Source organism: Eschrichtius robustus, chromosome 1 (assembly GCF_028021215.1).
Source record: "Eschrichtius robustus isolate mEscRob2 chromosome 1, mEscRob2.pri, whole genome shotgun sequence".
Taxonomy (NCBI): Eukaryota; Metazoa; Chordata; class Mammalia; order Artiodactyla; family Eschrichtiidae; genus Eschrichtius; species Eschrichtius robustus.
Window position 1 is genome coordinate 11,401,292 of NC_090824.1, and position 20,409 is coordinate 11,421,700.

The following is a 20,409-nucleotide window of genomic DNA, read 5'->3' on the forward strand; positions in this document are numbered from 1 at the left end:
CCTGCTCGCTACAAGTAAGCTAAGCCAGTATCTTTTTTCTTCAGCACAGATTTAAGGGGAAAAATAATAATTTATTGGGGGTTCTAATACCATTTTCTTAACATAACAATATCAAAATAGGTCTGTTTATAATCTAGGCTTATGAATATCCCTGATAATATAAAGAAACCCAGAGGACTTTGTAAACCACCAAGATTTCACAGGGTAGTACCCGGTCTATTTTCTAGGCAGCAGAGAGGGACCAGTATAATGGCAGATTTTCTCCAGGAAGCCCTGTGAGCACTACAGTACTGAAATTCTAATATTCTAGTGCCAGTAGACTTGTGAATGAAATTTTCACTTTAAATTTATTAGTAAAATTTGTAACAAAGGTAGGCTTCCTCAATCCTGCCATCAGCCAATCTCCTTGCCTGTGATAAACATCTAGGACAGGAAACCATCAGCCCTGGCTACTCCGGAGGTTTGGCCTGGAGGAAGCAAGCTCTGAGATCCCTTCTAAGCTGTGACCAAACCTCAGAAAACAGGGATGTGGGAGAAGGGGCAGAACAGGCTTGAGGAAGCTTTGACCCAAGGCACCACGATCGTAGGGGTGGGGGGATCTATGGAGGTTGGAGCTGACAGGAAGAGAACTTCACAGAGCCGGTCCTGGAAGACGGCGGCTCTGTGACAGGGCAGACACACTTGGGAGTTAAAGAGCAAATCATAAGGGAAAAAAAAACCAAACTAGTTTACTTTCTCAAAACCAAATCAAACTTCTTGAAACTCATGAGCAAATAACCCTGGCTGGACTGGCGTGGTGGGGCTCAAGTCTGTGGAATGAGCTGCATTTAGCTGAGTCAGAAAGGAATGCTGGTTGTGAAATCAGCAGGAGGAGGCCTCTCCAAGGAGAGGACAGAAAGGGGACCAAAGGTGAAATATGCCTCTTTTATTCCTGGAACAGTAAGTGGCATCTTCACTGGCTGGATGAGAAGGCGCCATACTCCAGTCTAGCTGCAATAATACTGCATCCCATCCACTCTTCTTCTCTTTTTTGACTGAAATTCTTCAAAGAACTGCTGGATGTCCTCTCTCTTAACCACCTGTTGAGGGAGAGCAAAGATTAGGACAGGGAACATCACAGAACAGCACTAACTGGCTGTAACATTCACAGTCAAGTCCAACAATACTGCTGATAAGGACTGTTTTAACGTGTAATTAATTATCCTAGCTCCATTGCATAGACAAGCTCGTCCTGGCTCAGACACCGGCCAGAGTCACGCGGTAGGCAGACAGCACACTGGTACAGAGCGTGGGTTCCACCACCGCCCTCGGTTTCCTCATTAAAATGAGATGAAAGCAGCACCCATCTAACAGGGCCGTTTGAAGAGCAGATGAGATGTAAGGCCTGTAAAACACTGCCCAGCACAGAGTAAGTTCTCAATGAATATCAGCCGAAGAGAAAAGTGGCGGAGCCAGGACGAAAACTGAGGGGACTGATGGTCGCCTGAGGCCACTGCCCTCCCTCAGGACACAGCTGTCTTGGGAATGTCCTTCAGTTCCGCAGAAGCACCCACAGCAAACAAAATCTGCTTTTTTTGAGATGTGTGCTCTCTCCTTTACTGAAAAAAAAGGAACCCCCAAACTCTTCCCTCTTCAAGAGTCCAAAATTACAGATGTTTGCTATATAAATAGAAAAATAATTGGCAAAAACTATGGAAGCAGTACTCCCAGTAAATGGAATATCCATGTTATGCAATAAAAATGAGAAATTTATCTTGTATTTTATCGGAAAAAGGACTAGAACATCACATAAAAGTGTTTCTATTAGCAAAATAAAATATCAAAAATAAGAAAATAAGGGGAAATATGGATAAAAAAGTAAACCAGGCCTACCCGGAAGGAGTCCCTGCTCACCCCAAGAGTGAGTTCTGTGCCGCAACTGACAGGTTTGTTAACATGGTTTTTAATTACAAAGGTAACACATTCTTATTATTATAAAGGAATAAAGGTGGGGCAGGGAGAGGGAGGGAAAGAGAAAAAGAAACAGAAAGCACTGGAATACAGTGAGCAAGAGGGAGAGAGGAGAAAGAGAAGTAAGAAAGAGGACAAATACTTGTGTGTAAAGCGAAAACCTCCCTCTCCACCCCCCAGGGGTAAGAGCGCGACATCCCCAAATGGCACAGGCAACCTGGATAACCCACTGGGGTGAGACATGATCTGACAACTCCTCGAAATGAAAGAACTCCACGCCAGACTGGCAGCTGACACACCAGTCTCACAGGCACCAAGAGTCAGCTGGGGGTCAACCTGTGAGGAATGAGAACCCCTCACAGACTCAAGATCGAGATGCTCACGCACTCGGAGGCAACCACAGCTCAGAGCTCTAAGGCGCTGGGCTTGGGAACGCACACTTACAAATGCTAATAAATAGGATACTGGGGAGTTCCAATGTGAAGGATCTGTCCCTAGCTCGGATCACAAACATTAAACGCTGAAAGGCAATACAAGGACATTTCTCTGGCAAGGGTATAGTAGGAGGAGACCTAAAAGCCCACAAATTACACAAATTAGAGTGTGTAATCTTTAGTTTCTAGGCATCCTCAAATGGTCACAGCCAACATGCAGAGTAGAAATGTTAAAGAATAAATACCTGGGTCCAATAATGAATCATTTTATTGGTTTGTCCTAGAAAATGTGTAGTGTCTGTTATTATTATTTTTTAGTCAGACACAAACATTAAATAAAGGGCAGTCCATCATTTGACAACACCCAGACCTTATTAGCATTCTCTTCTATAGCCAAGTACAACCAAAGCAGATGAGCTTTATGACAACTTAAGGTGTCTGTAAAGATCTAGTTAGTAATGTCAAAAACAAACAATAAAAAATATTTTTCTGTCCTTTTAAATCATCACATCAGATTATCTCAGACTCATGAAGAATGGCTCTAGCTGTCACAAAGATCCATACACTGAAGACACGTGTGAAGACTCCGGATAAAACTGTTTCAAATGTGAATGGAAAAAGACAATATACCTACTTTTTTTCTTTTATGTGAATTTAAGTGTGTGTCTAATAAAATCAATAAAGAGCACAGCAACCACAAACTACACAAAAGCAGAGGCAAGAGCATGTGCTTTGACACAACTGAAAGACCCTGAACGTCCACTAACAGTGCCGAGGTTAAAACAGTTACACCCGGGGCTTCCCTGGTGGCGCAGTGGTTGAAAGTCTGCCTGCCAATCCAGGGGACACGGGTTCGATCCCTGATCCGGGAGGATCCCACATGCTGTGGAGCAACTAGACCCGTGAGCCACAACTACTGAGCCTGTGCTCTGGAGCCCGTGAGCCACAACTACTGAGCCCATGTGCCACAGCTACTGAAGCCCACGTGCCTAGAACCCATGCTCTGCAACAGGATAAGCCACCACAATGAGAGGCCCGCATGCAGCAACGAGGACCCAATGCAGCCAAAAATAAATAAATACATTTATAAAAAAAAAAAACCCAAAACAGTTACACCCATGGACCCTCTTAGTTCCAGTGAGAGAGAAGCCTGAGGCTGCACTAAGCAGAGGACAGCCTTTGCAACAGAAATGAGAATAACTGTCTGTTAAGAGCTGCTGGGAAGCAGGAAGACGTCCGTCCCTAGTGACAGTGAGGAACATTCTCTAAAAAATGAGAAAACCATTTAGGAAGTCTCTTTAACTTTGGACTTCACAATTCATTTTGCAGAAAGGCAGCATTGCCAGATATCCAGGCAGCTACAAGTTCTTCCCGCATTTATGAGAAAGCACTCGGTTGGCAGAGACTTCTACCAAGAAAGCAAGTTTCCGGGCATGTCCCGAGTGTCCGTCAGACCCATGTCTGACTTCATTTGTCTGTCTGGCTATAGCAGAGCAAAACATTTTTTGTCCAGAAGGACAACTGTAGGCCATGAAAAGAAAAGTTTTGCTTTATATCTGCCTTTGGAAGATAGAAAAGTATTTTAGAAGAAAAAGTCCATCATAAATGTATGAGTAGTAAAGGGCTAGGAAGTATTTGTAAATTCAACTGGAAAACTATTTTATAAATTAATTAATTAATTTATTTATTTTTTGGCCTCACCCCGTGACATGTGGGATCTTAGTTCCCTGATCAGGGATCGAACCCACGCCCCCTGCAGTGGAAGTGCGTTGCCTTAACCACTGGACCAGCAGGGAAGTCCCTGGAAAACTATTTTAAAAGATTACATGGGAATTCCCTGGCGGTCCAGTGGTTAGGACTCCTTGCTTCCACTGCAGGGGGCATGGGCTCATACCTGGTCGGGGAACTAAGATCCCACGTGCCACGTGGCCAAAAAAAAAAAAAAAATGTACACATTATAGAATTAGTGTCACCCTTAAAAGCATATAGACCGTCCTAACCAGCAAGAGAAATGTTTTAGCCCCCCAATATAAAGTTCTTTTATTTTAAACTAGAACTCAAAAATCACAGAAAAGGGGTCTGGCTTTCATTTTTTTCTGTCTGGTCATTTTTCTTTCCTTCTCCAAAAATCCCTGCTTGAAGGTCGGGACTGGGAGAATCAGTATGGCTGATCCAACGGCCCTCTCCTAAGTTACAACTGTTCTCGCCAGATCACGGATGACTGCTCCGTCCCTCATGCGGAGGGTTGGGAAGGACTCCTGCTGTGGCTAGTCCATTGCTGTTTCACTACTATTGATTTCCCTTTCCTCTGCCTGCATTAAGCTCTCAGTCATCTTTTTCATCAAAGAAAATGAACTATGGAAAACAGTATGGAGGTTCCTCAAAAACCTAAAAATAGAACTACCATATGATCCAGCAATCCCACTTCTGGGTATGTATACAAGAAACCGAAAACACTAATTCGAAAAGATACATGCACCCTAATGTTCCCAGCAGCATGATGTACAACAGCCAAGATATGGAAGCAACCTAAGTGTCCATCAACAGAAGAATGGTTAAAGAAGATGTGGCACGCACGCGCGCACACACACACACACACACACACACACACACACACAGACACAATGGAATATTAGCCATAAAAAAGAATGAAATTCTGCCATTTGCAACAACATGGATGGACCTAGAGGGTATTATTATGTTTAGTGAAATAAGTCAGATAGAGAAAGACAAATATTACATGTTATCATTTATATGTGGAGTCTAAAAAATAAAACAAACAAATGAATATAACAAAACAGAAACAGACTCAGATATAAAGATCAAACTAGTGGTTACCAGTGGAGAGAGGGAGGGGGAGGGGCAAGTGAAGGGTAGGGGATTAAGTGGCATAAACTACTATGTATAAAATAAATAAGCTACAGGGATATATTGTACAGCACAAGGAATGTAGCCAATATTTTGTAATAACTTTAAATGGAGTATAATCTATAAACATGTTGAATCACTATGTTATACACCTGAAACTAAAATAGTACTGTGTATCAACTATACTTCACTAAAAAAAAAAGGTACTTTATTCAAAACATACAAGGCTATGATTAAAACTCTAACTCAACTTACTGTGCCTTCATCAGCAAATCTCTTGAGATAGTCTTTAAGTTCAGTCTTCAAGTCATTGTATTCTAAATCAAAACAACAAAAAAGGACATAAACTTTAGATAAGCCATTTGCATTTAGAAACAAAATATTTCTTACCATTGACATTTGAGTATGTTAGTCTAAACCACATTTTCTTTAAGTGAAATCTGCATAGAAACGTGTTCTCAATTTCTCTCAAATTCCTCCATTTTGACATCTGGGACCCTTTTTCATTTAAAAACCCTCAAAAAACAGAGATATCCTCATTCCCAAAAAGATTAGCTAAGAATTTTTTTAAAAGTTTTCCATCTCTCTGGAATTCTAGTGCTTGAAATATCTTGTACTTGTCAAACATTAAGTTTTTTTTTTTTTTAATTAATTTATTTTATTTATTTATTTTTGGCTGCGTTGGGTCTTCGTTGCTGTGCGCGGGCTTTCTCTAGTTGTGGTGAGCGGGGGCTACTCTTTTGTTGCGGTACGCGGGCTTCTCACTGCGGTGGCTTCTCTTGTTGCGGAGCAGGGGCTCTAGGCACCACGGGCTTCAGCAGTTGTGGCACGTGGGCTCAGTAGTTGTGGCTCGCGGGCTCTAGAGCGCAGGGTCAGTAGTTGTGACGCACGGGCTTAGTTGCTCCGCGGCATGTGGGATCTTCCCGGCCCAGGGCTCGAACCCACGTCCCCTGCATTGGCAGGCAGATTCTTAACCACTGCGCCACCAGGGAAGCCCCAAACATTAAGTTTTAAAACTCGTGTACTCACTCAACAATTTATATTACGTACAAGGCACCTTGAGGGCTACAAAAATGTTTTAGATGCAGCCTCTATCCTCGGAAAGCTTTCAGTCCAATAAAGGCAAAAGGAAATTAATCAAACAGTTACAAATACAAGACAGGAATAATCAATGTCAAAAAAGGGGCACAAAAGTGGTTGCATCCAAGTAGAAATGGCTAGGATAGAAATCACTAAAATAAGTTGGGCATACTGGGGGAAAAAATGTAAAAGCCTGGGGCTTCCCTGGTGGCGCAGCGGTTGGGAATCCGCCTGCCAATGCAGGGGACACGGGTTCGAGCCCTGGTCCGGGAAGATCCCACATGCCGCGGAGCAACTGGGCCCGTGAGCCACAACTACTGAGCCTGCGCGTCTGGAGCCTGTGCTCTGCAACGAGAGAGGCCGCGATAGTGAGAGGTCCGCGCACCGCGATGAAGAGTGGCCCCCGCTTGCCGCAATTAGAGAAAGCCCTCGCACAGAAACGAAGACCCAACACAGCCAAAAATAAATAAATAATTAAAAAAAAAAAAAAAAAATGTAAAAGCCTGTAATTAAGGGTTTGGGAATGTTTCCCTTCTAGTGGTTTCCTGTGAACCACTGAAGCATCCTCAAGAACTGTCAAAAAGATGGCATGGTTTGCTCAAAAAGATGACACGTAATGTTCAATGAAAATTATTTCAGTGGATGGAAAAAGAAATTGATTTCCTTTTATTGTTTACTCATACATCTACCTTTAAGCAAAAGAGCATGTTACGGTTTCTCAAGCATGTAATTATTCTAGCATGTAACCCTAATTCAATGAAAATAGCAGCTAAATAACCCAGCAACATTACAATCAAGCAAGTGTAGGTGAGGCCTACTATAAAATTCCAAACTTAAACCATCTTTGTGTTAAATTAAAATAGGTATTAGTTGTCCTCCTTATACATAACTGTTTTTAATAGTGAAGGAAACTTCATGAACTTCATGAACTTTCACAAACAATATTTACCACAAATAAGTTCCACTTGCTGGACTCTGTTCATGCTGTTAAGGGTGTCCATTAGAGGGTCTCTCCTGTCAGCTGCCTGGTCAACCTTGCCTTTGTTTTCATAAGCCAGAACTGTGTCACATTCATCTGTCAGGAACAGGATATCTAGATCGCCATACATTTTCTTTAAAAAATAAAACCAGTTTCCCCATTAGAACTGTATGTCATTCTCAGAAAGTCAACCTCATGAGAATCACTAAAAATTTATTTAATTAATACCCAGAAAAACCTGAGCCTTTTAGCAGAGTTGCTTGAACGTTTTATTCTTTTTGCCCAAATCTCTTTTAGAAACCTCCCAACTTCCCAGTAGATATTGTACGATCTAAGAGATCTTTATTTAAAAACCACTGACTTACTGTAACTTTCAAGTAATATGTTCCCAAGCAATTCTATGATATAAAAAAGATAAGCTATTTTCCACTGAAATGAAGCTAAGTAAATAAAAAGTATTGCATAATTCTTAATTTCTTCCATAAGCATTAGGACTGCAAATACTATTTCATAAATTTGCTTAATATAAAAAAATGTTCAGTTCTCTATACTCTAATATCAGTTTTTTAAATATACTTTTCAGGTGCTCTTATTTTTAGGCATCAGTCCACAAAACATACTAATATTGAACTTGATCAGGTACTTACCATACAGTCTTTGCAGGTACATAACTTGCTACGCCAGTTCAGGGGCCAATAGGTGGCGGTGTCTTTCTTTATAAACTGCTTAGCTTTAAGCTCCTGAAGTCTGCAGCCGGACTGTGATTCTGTGTTGAGATGTTGATTCTTAAATGCTGTCTGAAATTAAATTAAGTTTTGAAGTGTGTTTTTTAAACTATCATAGTTTTCATACTTTAGATTTTGTCAAAGAATTTCTTTAGGCAAAGGGTACAACTGAAACCCAAAGCTATATAGCTTAGAGAATTAATTTTGCTTAAGTTTTATTTCTTTTATACCTCAGATTTCATGTTACCTGGAGATCAGCTTCAGAACTAGAGCTGGTACATGGTTCGTTCATCTGCTCTGCTTTAAATTCCTTCTCAGCAGCCTTTCCACGTTCTGGAACATCCTCTTTGAGGGCACCATCATGATGAGCTCCATTTTCAGGTTGGATAACTTCCTGGTCACCTACCGCATCAACATTCAGCACCAACCCATCATCTTCAGCAGTTACTTTGGTTACTGTGGGTTCATTGAAAAAACACACACACATATCCACAGACCAGTTAGCCAATGAAATCACTTAGTCTGATTAAAACATACTTCAGAATCTGGAAAAGGAGAAAGTCAACCTTAATCTCTGGAATAATAAGAAAGGAAATAACACTTTTTTAGGTTATGCCTGCCTAATCCAAAGAGTCAAACAACTGAAAGGATCATTTAAAAATACCAATCACTACTTAGGCACTTTCTATGTAAAAGAGAAAAAAAATACTATACATGTTAAAGACAGAGGGACACCTCAAGAAGCAAGAGGCAATAGGAAGAGATTTAACTGCAAATACAGGTAGAAGGGCAGTTTTAGAAAAAACAACAGCTTTTCTTTATGAGAGAAAGAAATCAGAAAGGGTGCGTGTAGAGACAGAAATACTGTGAAGGAGAGAAGAGAAATGATAAGGGAACTCAGTTTGCATGATGGCATTTCAGTTTAGTAGGAAATGAGGCCATCTGCTGACAGGGAAGGAAATGAAGGAGGGGCAGAGGGGAACGGTTAAGAAAACCTGATGAATGCGAAATAAATTCAGGTCCAGCAGAAAGTGAGATTTAATTGGAAAGGGCATGAACAGAAAGAAAGCATACCAAGTTTAAGAATTTTGAGACAAATCAAAAATGTCTGATGCTGCTTGTGGTTTGTATGGTGAAGTGTTCCCTAAAGGTGAGAAGGGCAAGAAATTATGAGGCCAGAGCAGCAGGTAACTGCCACTTTAAAAATAAACACATATAGCATTACAAATAAAATAAAATATTTAATGCCTCAAGAACATTCACTGCTGATTAGTGGTTTGGGGTCAATTTCTTAGAGTATAATAAAAGCACTATATGACAAACTATACCACCACCCTCTCCCCAACCAACAGCATGTCTTACATTTAAGAACAATGTTTATCTCTTTATCTTTCAAAATCCCATTCAAAACTGCTTCCTCCATTTTCTCTAATTCTGGTCTCACCCATACTCTGCATCATGCCATTTAAGTACAAATTTGTTCCTGGTAGTCTCCCAATCTATCTATAAGCACCTTGTGGAGAAGGAACAGATCTTATACTTTTTTCCACAGAGTCCAGTTAAAACTAGTTGATAAAAATTATGTACTGAACATACAAATTGTTCTGAACATACAGCACAAGTTGGTGGAATACCAACTCCACAGAGACATTTACCTGCCAAATGTGCAGCATAAGCCCACAAGAAAGAACAGCGTTTCATGCAAGCCTGGCACACCATCTCTTGGAAATCTCCACTCTCAGGGGGAATGGCACCAAGATGCTGTGAACACAGAAAACCGAACATTTTCCTTGTGATCACTAAGTTGTCCAAAAAGCCCATTATTTTATAAAATATTGCAGGACTTCCCTGGTGGTGCAGTGGTTAAGAATCCGCCTGCCAATGCAGGGGCACGGGTTCGGTCCCTGACCCGGGAAGATCCCACATGCCGTGGAGCAACTAAGCCAGTGTACCATAACCACTGAGCCTGCACCCTAGAGCCCACGCGCCACAACTACTAAGCCCACGCGTCGCAACTGCTGAAGCCCAAGTGCCTAAAGCCCGTGCTCCGCAACAAGAGAAGCCACCGCAATGAGAAGCCCGCGCACCACAGCAAAGAGTAGCCCCCACTCGCCGCAACTAGAGAAAGCCCGCGTGCAGCAACGAAGACCCAACGCAGCCAGGGGGAAAAACATATTGCACTGGTACGCTGATCATATCTTTACTATATTTTTAGAAGAGTAATTATAACGTAAAATATAGTCAATTCCAAAAGACAAGATCTTCTCTCTTTTTGTAAAGACAATGTCTTTAAAAGGTAAAAGCTCTCCTTACCCTTCCATGGAACCAGTCTTCACAGACTACACACTGGATCATCTCATCTGGAATCTAACACGGGAAAGCCATTTGTTTGTTAATGATTACAGCGAATTCTGGGATACCAAAGTAAATCTGGCACATGTTAGAATTAGACATTAAATAATTCTCTACCAATTCTGTAAAACTGCTATCCACATGCCAGAAGTCAAGGGGACAAGGAGAAACAGCAATTTAAGGGGCCAAAGAAGTTCATTCTCCATGAACTGGTGTTACAGAAGGAATACATTAAGTTAAGCGCTTTGTGAGCAATTATCAAAGCTTTCATATCAGTTACTTAATATCTGACTCCCATAAAACTTTATAAATAGTAATGTATTCTCACTTCAGACATAAACCCAGGCCCAGGGAGGTAATGTGAATTGCAGCAAGTTGCAGAAGTGAATGCACAGAATTTTCACTTTTGTCAAAATAAAGGGAAACTAGAAATTAAAACTCACATTCGCTCACTTATATGTGCACAGAAAAAGGTTTAAAAATACATATACCAAAAAGTGTTAACAGTGGTTGTTTCTGGGAGGTAAGAAGGTACACGGGTGAGGAAGAAGAAAAATTCTTTTTAAATTTTGTGTGTACTTCTAATTGAAATTTTTAAGAGGATCCAGTTTGTACACCCTATTTCTTTCCTTGCAGAGATGCAAGAAATTGAAGGTCACTTTCTGGAAAGTGTTCAGGGGAACGGAGCAAACGGGCAGGCAAAGAAGGGGAGGAAGGAAAAAAATTCTGGCCTTGAGAAAGTCCTGTCCAATATTTCATTCTCATGATACAAGAATGAGAAGAATAGTTGGCATCTGTTCTGGTTGTAGCTCCAGCCCAGATTCATAAGAAGGGATAAATCTAGAATCCTTTCACAATCCCCAAATCCCTGCTGAACAGCTAAAGGGTCAAATATGACAAAAGGCTGAGGAGTGAAGGCTAGAGATGACACAGTCCCGGTGCTAACCTCTAAATCTCTTACCTCATCTTCAGGATCAGGATAAGGTCTCTTGCAAATGCAGTACAATCCAAAAAAGTTGTCATTGTACTTATTGCCACAATTTATCTTTGCTTTGTCCTGAAAGATATTAATTTCAATATATAATATGGTCTAACTTTAACTATAATTTCATGCATCATGAAATTTATGCGTTCAATAAATTTGTGCATTAAATATCTCCCCCCCCCCAGAAGCTGGTCTTTAACTTTCAAAGTACAAAGGAAAAAAATTCATTCCTATTAAAGGGATACTTTTTCCAGGATACAGGGAAAAAATAAAATTTATTTTCTATGCCTTCTTTGTAGCAATTGGGGGAAAATGAATCATAAATATTAATTATCAACCTATGTAAGCTGACATTGGCCTAGAATTTCAAAAGACTTCTTAATGCCCAGCTGTGATAGCCAAAGCCCCCAGGTTACTAGGAGGTAAAAAGCGGGCAAGGAAATTGTCTAAAAATAATCTTTGAGGAGGGAAAAAGCATGACAGTTTTAGCAATGACTGAACAATGTAAAGTCCCTTATTTTCTCTTTCATTTCTGTTATTTCATTGAAAGCGTATAAGCATAGTTTTTATTATCCAAAAAGCACTGAAAAACTTCTGAGTGCACATAACCCACTCATTATTACCAAGTTTTATTTATTCAGTTTTTAAAGTCATCCCTTTTGCTTTAAAAACCTTAAAGCATAAGCACAATCAACATAATTAAACCTGAATCACTTTAGAACATTCCCCCCCAAACCCTTCATATTAATTACAATCTATACTGTAGGCTCTGAAAAGGTTACTTAGTTTTCCAAAAAGTAATAAATGGGATACAGTCTAATATTGATTTGTCCATTTACAAAGAATAAGCATAAGAACTGCCTTTTTGGAAAATACTTGGTTTTTATCCACTCGGACAAATATCGATCACAGCTACCTTTCATGCATTTATAGTTACCGTGCTTACTTACAGGAAATAATTTGCATTCCAAATTTTTAAACTTGTTGTTTCCACAATCACAACGAAAATTTCTGAAACAAAGGAGGAAGAGCCGATTTTAATTTTTCTTTTAAATCTAATGACTTACTCTTTAAATTCATGTCATAGCCTCTTTCAACTGGCTTCTAGGATCTAAAAAGTGACCTTGGTTGTTGTTCATGTAGCCATCCAGAATTTCTCCAAGCACATAACAATAAAAGATTTAATAATTCTAGAGACTAACATGCATAAAGACAAATATCTATATTACACAAACACTAATAAAATAATGGCAGAGCAGCAGGAGTAGTTTGAGTTTGCACCATAATTTTATTTTAAAAGGCCCTCTGGGAACTTCCCTGGTGGCGCAGTGGTTGAGAATCTGCCTGCCAATGCAGGGGACACAGGTTCAAGCCCTGGTCCGGGAAGATCCCACATGCCGCGGAGCAACTAAGTCCATGCGCCACAACTACTGAAGCCTACGCTCCTAGAGCCTGTGCTCTGCAGCAAAAGCCACTGCAATAAGAAGTCCATGCACCGCAACAAAGAGTAGCTCCTGCTCTCCACAACTAGAGAAAGCCTGTGTGCAGCAACAAAGACCCAACACAGCCAAAAATAAATAAATAAAATAAATAAATTTATTAAAAAAAAAAAATAGGCCCTCTGGAAAAACCGCTCTCTCCAATTATATTACATAAAAACACATCACATTTTACCAGTGCACAACTACTTTGAATGCCAAAAAAAAAAGATTAAGAAAAAAAAGTGCAGCTGGAAAAGAATCTAAATATTTGAAAAGCATTCAGCATCAATTTCTGACCGTTTTACCTTTTTGTGTATAGCTCAAAAAGTTTATGACTTCCATGACATTCATAACTGCAAGCTAGGCAAATTCCTGCTGGTTCTTCTCCCTCTGGGGTGCAGGTACTACAGGCATATAGTGCTTGTCTCTTTACTGAGCCCTAAAAGACAGCCCCAAAATGGAAAAAGAGAGAGAAAAAATGGAAGAAACATGGCAGAGTCACCTAATGCCCATACTATGATCTAAGAAATAACTGAAATCAGATTACCTGTGGTCAAGATTTTCCTGTAAAAAACACTGAGGCTAATAAAAAAGCTTATTCAACAGAATACCAAAACACTGTTGCATGTTTCATACACCAGTGCTTGTTTTCATATAATTTTTTCTTAAAGTGATAGAAAGAAGTTTAATATTTTCAGTCAGCTGTGAATAAGCTGGTCTGCTTAATCATTTCAACACATAAAAATGTAGGAGAATGTGTGTAAGTTTATGTAAGTAATAATCATACTTAATTTTGGAAAATGCTTGTGGTTCCACCAAAGAGAAAACCAATGCATTAAATGAATCCCTTTGATTTTTAGATGTATGCTGAAGTATTTAGAGGTGTGGTGTCATGGTCTGCAACTTATTTTCAAGTGGTTGAGGAAAAAAGAAAAAAGAAAGTCTATTACAATGAAGGGGTAAAAGAAAAAACAAATGTTGTAAAATGTTAAAAAGTGAATATATGTGAAAGTACACAGGTGTTCATACTATTATTTTTTCAACTTATCTGTAGACTTAAAATGTTTCAAAGTAAAAAGCTAAAAGAAAAACAAGCAAATCCTGATGATGGATAGTACCCTCTTCTGGGAAGAGGGGAGACACAAGGAAGATACAAGGAAGCTTCTGGTATGCCGGTAATGTTCTATTTCTTGATCTGGGCAGTACGTACCTGCATGTGTTTTTGTTTATGCTTTCCCAACACTTATACATGGTTTGTGCACTTTTCCACATATTTCACTACAATAAAAAAAATGTTAAGGAAGTCTGTTTCAAAAACCTAACTACATTTCAAAGGTAACTTACATACAGACTTTTTAAAAAAAGAAAAGCAGAGAAAAAGTTGTTTCAGTGGTGACCAAAGGTTTTTAAATACCAGCCAACATTAAACACAGCTGACACAAGGTGTATTAAAAAAATGTAACCACTTTGCAGTGTAAACTCAACCGGACAACGATGACAACTGGTATTATGATCTCAGTCCACACCACAGAATGACCCCAAGTCTCCCTCCCCATCCCTCAGTGTTCCACTCCACCCCCTTGGAAGGTAACCTTCTTCCTCCTACCAATTCTCACCTCTTATTAGTTTTCTTCTACCCACCTTTCTCCATTTTTGTACCTAGAAATATAGGATGAGTCACCAAACACGACATCACACCCCCTCAAACCCTTGTTCACAACATCTTCCAAATGCTTTCTCTCCTCCCCTCCCCTCCTCTGCCAGTGCCACCAGCTGTTCGGGTCCCGGTCTATCCCCCTGGGGGGCAGACTGCAGACAGATGCGGTACTTGCTTCTTCTCTCCAAAAAACCAGCTAGCACTTGTCAGACTAAATTGCAGAGGAACCAGCTGTCCAGGAGCCCAGCCCACACGGGGAGATTTTCAAATCCCGAGCTCTCTCCTTTAACTCTGTTTTGACTCTCCCATTCGATTCCTAATAAATGCTCTGAGGATGGGAAAAGTAAGGACAAAGATGTCTGGATATGAGAGGTCACGGGGACGGTTTCGTGAAAAGCAGCTGAGGCACCGAGAAGAGACGGGAAAGGAAGGAAAGAGCAACCGCTCCAGGGCCAAAGCCTGGAGAATCGTGGGGGGCCGGACGGAGGAAGACCGAGAAAGAAGGAGAGCCCTGCTGGACACAGGCTGAGGAAGGGGGCTCAGGAGACTACGGGTAATAGGACAACTGGGCCTGCGATGGGGAAACGTACGACGAACAGCGGCCCCGGACCACCACGGGGGTGCCGGCCGCGGTAGGCGGGAAGAGGGTAAGTCCAGCGGGAGAGAGAAGGTGCAGGGGAGCCTGGGGAAGGCGAGGCCCGGGCCGCGCGCCCACCTGCGAGTAGGAGCACTTCTCCGAGTCGCTGCCGCCCAAGACGGCGCACGCCTCATTCTCCAGCTCCTCGTCCTCCTCAAGTACGTCGACCAACGATACCACGGGCTCCAGCTCCGCCTGCCGCCCCGCTGGCTCCTCGGCTCCGGCCATGCTCAACTGTCACCCGAACCGCCTCTCGGCCCCAGCGGAGGCGGGAAAAGCGGCCGCGAAGGGCGGGGCCGGAGGAAGCGGGGTCGCAGTGCCAGGCACCAATCCCAGAGACGGGGAGCGAAGGAAGGGGGAGGAGCGACTTCCGACAAACGGAAGTTACTCCTCTCCCTTCTCCCGCCTGCGCCGGCGGCGAGCTGGCTTCCGCTTCCGGGTGGCGCGTCACCGTGGCGCGCTCTGGAAGCTCGGCGGTGTCCATGGAGTTGTTGGCCGAGTACGTCGGGCAGGAAGGTCAGCGACAGCAGCTGCGGGTGCCCTGTGAGGCGCCGGACGTCGCCGACCCTTTCCAGGGCTTGTTGTCGGGCGTGGCTAAGATGAGGGAGCTGGTGACCGACCTCCTCGGCTCCCCGGTACAGCGGGAAGCACAGGACCGGGTGGCGGCGGCTCCAGACGAGGCGTTGGACGGTGAGCTCTGAGACGGTGCTGGAGCGACAGATGGGCGGGCAGGGGCGCCCGGGGAAAGTCGGCTCAGGGAGCCCGCGTGGAGTGGCAAACTTGGAGAAAGTGAGGCGGGGGGGAAGAACTCCAACTAAAAATTGTTAGCACCTTCCGCCAGATCTGGGCTGTACTTGGGCTCATTTACCAGGGCTGCTTTTCACGATTCTCTTTGCATTTATATCACACACACACACAAAAACGTGCTGAACGTCTACTGCTCTATGCCAGTCATTGGGCTGAGCTCTGGAGAAAGAATGAAACTCAGTTCCTGTCCTTGTGGAACTCTGACTGCTGAGGGGTTAGACAGACAAACACTCTTATTAAAGAGTAGAAGGATGACCCTAGGCTCCTCTGTAGCTATTGCAAACCTAGAGAACCCAAGAAGACTTCAGAGAGGGCGTGACTTCTAAGCTGGGTGTTGAAGGATGGAAAGGAATTTTCCCCGTGTGAAATTACAAACAAGTTTGGAAGACTGCCATCTGTCACAGAATAGGAGCAGGTTCCGAAGATTGCAACAGATTTAAGATGAACAAGTCTTAACTCTCAGGGACTCCTTTCCTTTCCCAGTTTTGTAGGTGCAGTTTGAAAGTAGAAACGGGAAATTTAAGTGTATTCGTTTTTTTTTAAGTCTTGACTACCCTGAGCTGAAGAACCTAAGAACTAAGTATTAGAATCAGGACTTAATTCCTCTGTAGAGGAGCTTAAACTGTACTGTACTTTCCTTTCCTTTCCATCTTGTTTCCATCTTGATTGCCAGATAATGTGAAGGAACCAATTCAGAATATTACACGAACTTCAGATAATAGATTGTTACCATGAGAGGAGAGAAGTCCTGGTTCTTGGCTCCAAAAGTTCCTCTCTAATCCGTTGAAAATATTATCATTGGAATAAGGACAGGTATAGGTAGAGCCATTTAAAAAAAGAAAAAAATATATATATCATCACTTACTGAAAAAGTAACTGCCGCCTGTTCTACTAATAGTGGGTCAGGAATATCTTCATACAGGAAGACATGCTTTTGTATGTTTAATGAGGTCCCCATAAAGCTTCGGTTTGAATTTCCTTTGTTAAAAGCTGTAGAGGTTAAAATGACAAATTTTATCTTATATGAATCATATCTCAACATATACAAAATTTCAAAAATGTAACAATTATGAAAGAAAAGTGATAGAACGCAACACTAGAAAGACAAATAGTGGTGATCATTTTGTGATGTACAGAAATATTGAGTCACTGTGTTGTGCACCTGGAGCTAACAGTGTTGTGGGTCAGTTATACTTCAATTGAAAAAAAATCATCATAATGACCAAAAAAAAAAAAAAAGAATCCAGTTACCAAATGTGCAGAAGACTTGAATAGACAGTACTCCAGATAAGATATACAAATGGCCAGAAAGCACATGAAAAGATGCTCAGCATCATTGACTTTCAGGGAAAGGCAAATCAAAGCCACAGTGACATACCATGTCATGCCCACTAGGAAGGCTGTAATCAGAAAGAACCATAACAAGTCTTGGCTAGGATGTGGAGAAATTAGAGCCCTCATACATTGCTGGTGGAAATGCAAAATGGTGTACCTTCTTTGGAAAACACTTTGGCAGTTCCTCAAAAAGTTAAACATAAAGTTGTCATACGACCCAGCAATTCTACTCCTAGGGATTCCTAGTTCTACTCCTAGTTCTCCCAAGAGAACTGGAAACATGTTCCCGTTAAAAACAAATGCACAAATGTTCATAGCTGCATTATTCATAATAGCTAAAAAGTGGAAACAACACAGATGTTCATCAGCTCATGAGTAGATAAACAAAATATAAATCCATACAATGGAATATTATTCAGCAACAGAAAGGAATGAAGTACTGATAAATGCTATACAACTTGAATGAACTCTGAAAACATGATAAGTGAAAGAAGGCAGACACAAAAGGCCACATGTTTTATGATTCATTTTTATGAACTGTCCAGAATAGACAAATCTAAGAGATAGGAAAGTAGATTAGTGGCTGCCAAGGGCTGAGGGGAATGGGAAGTGACTGCTAATTTGTATGAGATTTCTTTCTGGGAAGATGAAAAGTGTTCTGGAACACTGGAATTAGTGGTGATGGTTGCACAACCTAGTGAATATCTAAATCAATATACTTTACACTTTGAAAGTGAATTTTATATGAATATGAATATGTATATGAATCATATCTCCAAAAAAACTGATAGAAAAGAAAGGTTTTAAACACCAAAATTCCCAAAGTCTTTTTAACTGTACATATTTCTAATTTGATATATCCATTGTTTTATTAATCCCTAAAGTGAAATGGTCTCATTATCACCTGCTTTAGCTATGTATATTTCTTTCAACCAATGAACATATTGTCATACAACAAATATTTATTTTAAAAGGTGATGATGAAGATGATGCAGAAGATGAAAATAACGTTGATAACAGAACTAACTCAGATGGACCATCTGCAAAACGGCCAAAAACACCAACTTAACTGTAGCTTTTATGAAATTTAAAAGACTGCTACGATCTTATTTATCACACACTGACATTTAAGGAAGACTTGTGCTCTAATTTGGAAAGCATTTGTTTTGTTCCCCTGGGGCAATTTTTTCAAAGAAGAAACTTTTCTGCTGTTTCCATCAAAGAAAGATAGAATAAATGTTTAGAAAGGAATCTTTTTTCTTGAGTGAGAGGTAAGTTTCAGACCATGGAGATAAAATAGACATTTAATAATGTATAAAATCTGCTATGTTGGCAACTGAATTCTTTCTTTATACTTTTTAAATAGCCTCTGGATTAAATTGTGTGATGTCTACATCTTTTAGCTTCTGCGTCTGTTATAAAAAGTACATGTCAAGGCTCATGGACAATTACATTTCAAGGAACTGACATGAACAAGTGGTGAAAATTGGGTATTAAATTTAAGAATGGCAGTTCTGTATAAGTAGAAGGAAAATGGGAATGGAGAGAAATACTGAAGAGAAAGGAGAGCCCTTGAGAGAGACCCATGGAAACCTTGAATCCACACTCAAACCCAGTACACAGACTTCTGGAGACGATACCACTCAATGGATATATGTTTAACCTGTACCTTAAGAGAGTTAAATGGGGTGTGTTTTTATGCTGTGATTTGCTATTTATGTTAACACAAATATAAGTCTTTAGGTAAGCAACCTGTGTTGAATATAAAAAGATATTTCGTGTCATCCTGTGGTCAAACTTTGATTTTGCTTAGCAAAGGACTATCAAATCCTTTAAATATATATATGTATATAGTCCTAAAATATATGTGTGTGTGTATGTATTCCTTTTCTGCTTGTCGGAGGGACTAAGGCATTTTTCATTTACTCTGCGTGTTTCCTGATTCATTTAGATAGCTAAACTGCAGAGAAATCAAGTAGCATGTACCTACTGAAATACAAATTGTCATAGAATTTTAGAGTTGGAAGTAACCTTACAGATTATATGATTTATTTCAGAGGTGAATCAAATGTTAGGTATTTGCCTTGAGTTACAGAGCTTATTGGCAGAGCTTGGGTTATACACTTAGCCTTTGAAAGATTCCCGTAGCACTTTCCCAGTTACACATTCTGAAACCTATAGCTTACAAAGTACATGCTATTAAGGAAACTGAATTTACACACCTTTTCATATCTTTAAAGTATTGTTTTACTTGGAACATCAGCCTTCCACTAAGTACTCTTATGTAATTAAAACAATACCAACTAGAAAAAGTTTTATAAATGGTCAGAAATTACCTTGTTTAGTTTGTGATAATGTCTCTAATATTGGGACTTTAGCTCAGTTACTGATTTATAATAATCTTTTATCTTTATACAATCCTTAAAAAAACTTAACCTGTATAATTAAAATAGTTCATATTTTTAAAGTAGTAGCTGAACTTTGCTCCTGAACATTTTGTCTCCTTCTGTGTTTAGTAAGTATGTTTATGAAGAAGAAATGTCAACATATTTTTGCTTGTGGTCTAGTGTTTGGAGGCCTGGGTTATAGGTCTGATCAATCTTTTTCTGATTCTAATACTGTCTTCCTAAGTGAGCCACATGCATGACAAAAAAGATTTTAAAGGTTTGAGGGACCAGCTTGAAGGACCAGTAGAAAAGAAATGCCTTTGACTGGTTTTCTAATCTGCTGCCTTCTAAAGGTAAAAACGTTGGCCACAGGCATACAGGATACAGTTATTCTCTGAAACAGCTCCAACTTTACTGTTATACAAGAAAGTCAACCCCACAATCCTACCTAAAAATAAGCTTGATGCTAGACTTAGATAATCTTTTAAAATATGAAACATATGGAGTTCTAAATATGAAATATATGGACATATGCAAATATGTACGTATGTAAGTGCTTTTGTGTCGCATTAAATACTTATTTTAATAGAGTTCTGTGGCCAAGGACAAGAACTTTTACTCTTTTATAATAGGTTGCTGTTGCTTGGCTGTAATATTAGTTAGGAAGTTTGAACATTTAAACATTTCCTTCAGCAGAACTTTCTCAGCTTCTGAGACAATGTTAGGTCCCCA

At 40.5% G+C, this 20,409-nt stretch overlaps 2 protein-coding genes across 2 annotated transcripts; one reads left to right on the forward strand and one right to left on the reverse strand.

Moving 5' to 3' along the window:
* Nucleotides 1-328: 328 nt before the first annotated feature.
* Nucleotides 329-15,426, reverse strand: UBR7 (ubiquitin protein ligase E3 component n-recognin 7). Its single transcript, XM_068541294.1, has 11 exons — nt 15,227-15,426; nt 13,160-13,293; nt 12,324-12,384; nt 11,350-11,445; nt 10,350-10,403; nt 9,692-9,797; nt 8,284-8,492; nt 7,959-8,108; nt 7,282-7,444; nt 5,508-5,569; nt 329-1,079 (listed from the first exon to the last, which is right to left on the reverse strand). Exons 1-11 carry the CDS (start codon nt 15,374-15,376, stop codon nt 987-989), a joined length of 1,278 nt encoding a protein of 425 aa, XP_068397395.1. The 5' UTR covers nt 15,377-15,426; the 3' UTR covers nt 329-986.
* Nucleotides 15,427-15,597: 171 nt separating this feature from the next.
* On the forward strand, nt 15,598-19,658 carry GON7 (GON7 subunit of KEOPS complex). The gene is made up of 2 exons (XM_068554042.1): nt 15,598-15,838; nt 18,265-19,658. Exons 1-2 carry the CDS (start codon nt 15,631-15,633, stop codon nt 18,357-18,359), a joined length of 303 nt encoding a protein of 100 aa, XP_068410143.1. The 5' UTR covers nt 15,598-15,630; the 3' UTR covers nt 18,360-19,658.
* The last annotated feature ends 751 nt before the right edge of the window (nt 19,659-20,409 follow it).